A 4,950-nucleotide genomic window follows, 5' to 3' on the forward strand; every position below is an offset into this window, starting at 1 on the left:
ATTCTCCAGGCATTCCACCTGGGGTCAGGGCAGGGACAGGCAGTGACCCGGGATCAGAGAGAAGTGAGGGTGCAGCTAGGACCTCAGCTGTGCCCCATGGTGGTGTGAGCTGCAGCCACCCCAATCCTTACCCCCACTTACCTGGGAGTCTCCTCCCCACTCCATACACACACACACACACATACAGCCCCCAACCCCAACCCCCTCACCTGGGAGTCTTCAGGGGCAACCTCCAACCAGACTGTCCCCTTGTCCTGTGTGCCCCACCTCCTCTTCCCCAGCAGAGGCCACCCCCAACTCCCCAGCTGAAGGAAACCCTCCCTGGACCCTGGACCCGGTGCGCAATAACCGAGGTGGACCAGGGGCGGAAAGTGAAGAAGAGCCCCCAGGTCCCCCCACCGCCGCCGGGGCGGGGCCACCCGCGAGGGGCGGGCAGGGTGGCGGCTCGGGAGGGGCCAGCGCGGGGTGGCCCTGCAGAGACGCGTGGAGTCGCGGCGCCCTCGCTCCGCTCGCCGCCGTTCGGGCATCCCGGCCCTTGGGCACCTGCCGCGCCGCTGTCCCGCCTCCAGATGGGGAAGGACCAGGGCTTCTCCAGGCACTTTCGGTAGCTGCGCCCGCGCCCCGGGAACGCGCGCGCCCCGGCCGGGGAGGGGGCAGGTCGTGGCGGGGCTTCAGTCCGGGAATGGGACTGGGCGGTCGCCCGCCGCGGGCCACACTGGGAGGGAGGAAGGCCGCCCACCGGCCCGCCCGGGAGGGGATGACTCCGTGCAGTCAGGGACGAGATGCGAGGTCAATGAAGGGCGGGCAGTGGAGATCTCCCCCTGTCCCTCCCCTGTAACCTGCGGGGTCGAGGGGCAGAAAGGACAGGGCTGAGGCTGGGGGGTGGGGGGTGGGTGTCTGTTGAGAATCCGACTACCCCCCATTCCCCCAGTACCTCCTTCTGTACTTTGGGTTCCTCTGAGTCAGAACCAACTCTACACCCACCGGCAACTTCTGAGATGCCAGCACCCAGGGCTGGGCATGCCCCCACCTCCAGGAGCAGGTCCCTCCAGGGCTGGCTGGGGATCAGGAGAAGGTGGAGATGGCTGGGGTGTCAGGGAGTGGCTACAGAAAGAGGACCCTTAGAGGAGCCTGGGGGTGCAATTACTGGGAACTCAGAGAGGAGACAGTGACCCTATGTGTCCCTCCTTAGGAAACGCTGTCCAGTCTTTGAGTCATGTGTGCCCAGCAGGGACACTGCAGTCCTGGGTCAGACAGTGACCTGCCTCCACCCAGCATGCCAGTGCTCTGCTCTGAGCCCTGAGCCCAGCGACTGGCCACCTGACTGGAATCTAGCGGGGTTTGGGGGCCCAGGGTGGAAAAGTGACAGTCTCTAGCCAGCCAACCTCCTTTGCTAGTGGGTATGAGGTGGGGAGGCCCCTGCCTGGGCAGGTGTGGAGGCCATGCAGGCCAGGCAGGTGGAGCCCAGCTCCAGCTCAGCCATCTGGGGAATAGGCTGACCTCAAGGTGCTGCTGGTCACTGCTGATGGGCAAGGTAGGGCATGCCAGGCCAGGACCCCTGAACCTGGAGCTTACCTCCCTGAGGGCCTGGGGCCACACCTCATCCCTCCCCGTAGGCAGCCCATTCAACCTGCCCAGTCTCCTTCACCTTCCAGGTCTACTCAGTGGTGACTGGGTTTTTCCACCCTGGTGGTGTAGTGGTTAGAAGAGTTGGGCTGCTAACCATAAAGTCAGCAGTTCAAAACCGACAGCCAGCCCCAAGGAGAAAAATGGGGCTTTCTACTCTCATCTAGCATTATAGTCTCAGAAACCCTCAGGGGCAGTTCTACCCTGTGCTATCGGGTCCCTATGTTTCGATGGCAGGGAGTCAGTGTGAGGCGACGGGAGGAGTCCAGAAGTTTAGTTTACTTGGCTGCAAACTAAAAGGTCTGAAGTCTGAACCGTCCAGGAGGGCGACGCGGCTGTCTGCCTCTGTAACAATGAGAGTCTTGGAAACCCTATGAGAAGATGTGCTTCTCTTCTGTCCTAGAGGGTTGCTGTGGGTCAGGCTCAATGCAGCAGCAGTGCTAACAGCCAGGCCACTGACCCGGCTCCCCCTCCTCCCCAGCATGCCCGTGATGCAGGCTCAGGGGACTGAGGGCAGGTCAGGGGCCTAGGACGCAGCCAGGACAGCCTCCGCAGCAGGAGTCCCTTCAGGGCTCACCTGGTCACAGCGCCAAGACCCAGAAGCTGGGGGCCCCCTTCCCAGCAGCACCCAGAACCAAACTGTGCCATGCTGGAAATCAGGGCCCCTCCCTGGGTCAGAGTCCTCTGCCAGCACTGGGGGTCTGCTGGCATGCTGCCACCACCATTCCTCCGAGGCGGGCATAGCGTGGCTTTGGGTCACTGAACCCCTCCCCCATGCAAGTAGTTCATCTCACGTTCATTGGGCATGTGAGATAAAGTAGAACCCCAAAAGCAAACTCACCCTGGGTGTGGTGAGGACCAGAGACACCTGACTCGGGACTGTGGCAGCCTATGCAGACCCTTGGCAGAAGTAGGGGAGGGGATGGCCAGTGGGATCCAAGGGTCTGGCTTGCGGAAGGAGCAGCAGACCCCAGGTGGATCAGAAGACTCAGAGGCAGGAGGGGGACAGGTTCTTGGATTGACCTTGAGGGACACCCCCGCCCCCAGGACCCGCGGAATAGGAACTTGGCCCAGTGGGAGACACTTTGAATGTGACTTTTCAGAAGCAGAGGGGGGTCTGGGAGTGGGGACTAAGGAGCAGCTGGCTCATAGGGTGCCTGCCCAGACTGTCCCTTTGGGCGGGTCAGCAAGAAGGGGCAGAGGAGGCGCGCCAACACTGCCGACCCTGCCACAGGATCTTCATCCCCAAGAAGCACCGAGCCCGCTTCGACGAAGTGGTGTCCCAGGGCCTGCTGGGGAAGCTATGCCGGGCGCGCAGGGCGCAGGGCGCGCAGCGGTTGCGCAGAAGCCGCAGCGAGGAGCGGCCGGAGCGGCTGCTGGTGTCCACGCGCGCGAGCGCCCCGCCGCGCCGCCCCGACGAGCCGCCCCCACGAAAGGCCACCTCTCTGTTGAGCGGCCGCGCCAGCCAGGGGGGCACACGCAGGTACTGGGGGTGGTGGTGGTGGCCTCAGCGCGTGCGTCCCTGGGGGTGGGGCGTGCCATGGGACTTCTCCCTCCCCCGCGCCGCCAGGGATGGGCACCTGCCCACCTCCTTTCTCTCTCCTCAGAACGGTCCGCGTCTACAAGGGCAGCAAGAGCTTTGGCTTCACGCTGCGAGGCCACGGGCCCGTCTGGATCGAATCTGTCCTGCCTGGTGAGGGCTGAGAGGGTGTCCTAAGAGGCCCCACCCCCAGGTGCCACGGGTTCTGAGTGTCCCCGGGGAGCAAGGAGACTCTCAGCCTCTCCCACCTAAGGGACATCCCCCTCGGACGCCCCGCACCACCGGTGCCAAGCTATCTACCAAGTCATCCACCCGGTGCCCCAAGGCAGGCCAGCCTCAGGGGCAGAACCCACCCCTCCAAGCCCTGACTCCCAGCCCTCAGCCCCGCCCCTTCCTGCTCCAGGAATCTGATATCTGGACTGAGGCAGAGGCTTCTCCGCCCACCCGCAGGATCCCCTCCTCCCGATCTCTCCTGTGGGGGGCGGGGCCGGGGCCGGGGCGGGGCTCATTTCCTGCAGAGGCAGCCAGGTCTAAGGCGTGTCCCTCCTGGTGACACCATCAGACAGGGCCCCGCCCCTGCCCTCTCCTAGCTCCCAGGGCTGGTGCCGCTGAAGCTCTGCCCACATCAGAGCTCCTAGTGGTGCGGGCCCCTTCTACACAGGACATCTTATAGCCCGCATTGTGTGGGTGTGGAGGAAGAGAGTCTCCAAGCCCCAGGAGGGCACCTGAAGTCCTGGGCCTCATCCTTCCAGCTGTCAGAGAGTTCCCAAACCTAGGCCCGAGGGCAGCCATGGCCCAGTTCTCCATATGTGCATCACCAAGCGGTTGCGCAGGAGCCCTGGTGGCGCTGCTGGAGAAGCACTGGGCTGCTAACCTCAAGGTCAACTGATCGAACCCACCAGCTGCTCTGAAGGAGAACAATGAGGCTTTTTACCCATCGTTCCAGTCTGGGAAACCCAATTCTACCCCGTCCCATCCGTTCGCTGTGAGTCGGCACTGACTCAGTGGTAGTGAGCTTGGTTTGGAATTGGTTGACAAGGACCCTGGTGGCCCAATGGTTAAAGCACTCCACTGCTAATTGAAAGGTCAGCCACATGCCACTCCACAAAAGATAGGGCAGCCTGCCCATGACAGCCTGGGGGGAGTCAGAATGGACTCGCTGGCTGTGGGTTTGGGGGTTTGCGTGTTTGACAAGGAGCCCTGGTGGCCCCGTAGTTACATGCGTGGCTGCTATGGGGCCCCGCCAGCAGCTGAGTGAGAAAGGTGTGGCAGTCCACTTCTGCAGGCTTGGGAGCGCTAGGAGAGAAGCCCTGCGCTCTCACCCGGGGTCTTCATGCTTCAAAGCTACTTGAGGGCCATGAGGGTTCCTTTGCTATTCTTGCTGAAGGAAGCAGGCTCAGTGCCTTTCTTCCCTCTGGAACCTTCTCTAGAAAAGATTCACCTCTGCTCTCAGGAGGTGGTTCTTCCACCTGGCCATCTCCCTGTCCCCACTTCAAGTGTAGCCAGAGACACTGGGTTAGGCCATGTCAGAATCCAGGGGTGCTGCTCCCTCCACCCCACAGGTGAAGCTCAGGTAGGGCGCGCGTGCCCCAGGAGTCACTCAAAGGAGACGTCACTAAGCAGCTGCTCTGAGCCATCGGCGTTTCTGTTGCCAGCTGTGAGCAGGGTCCAGTTAACAAGTTGAAAAGAATCCGTGTGCATCTGAGAGCCTCCCTGGGCGAAGGTGGAAAGAGAAGGAACTGGGGTGCGCAGGGAAGTGTGTGTGTGTGTGTGTGTGTGTGTGT

At 62.7% G+C, this 4,950-nt stretch overlaps 1 protein-coding gene across 1 annotated transcript in view; it reads left to right on the forward strand.

Annotated features, from left to right (window-relative positions):
• The first annotated feature begins 536 nt into the window (after positions 1 to 536).
• Positions 537 to 4,950, forward strand: part of LOC101643613 (Grid2 interacting protein) — a 20,148-nt gene continuing 15,734 nt past the window's right edge. The window contains exons 1-3 of the mRNA XM_045284429.1: positions 537 to 604; positions 2,861 to 3,109; positions 3,234 to 3,319. Of these exons, the coding sequence (XP_045140364.1) occupies positions 570 to 604; positions 2,861 to 3,109; positions 3,234 to 3,319 (370 nt within the window). The 5' untranslated portion in view covers positions 537 to 569. The remainder of the gene's footprint in view (positions 605 to 2,860; positions 3,110 to 3,233; positions 3,320 to 4,950) is intronic.

Source organism: Echinops telfairi, unplaced genomic scaffold, assembly GCF_000313985.2.
Source record: "Echinops telfairi isolate 266 unplaced genomic scaffold, ASM31398v2 ScPeMD7_5;HRSCAF=22, whole genome shotgun sequence".
NCBI lineage: Eukaryota > Metazoa > Chordata > Mammalia > Afrosoricida > Tenrecidae > Echinops > Echinops telfairi.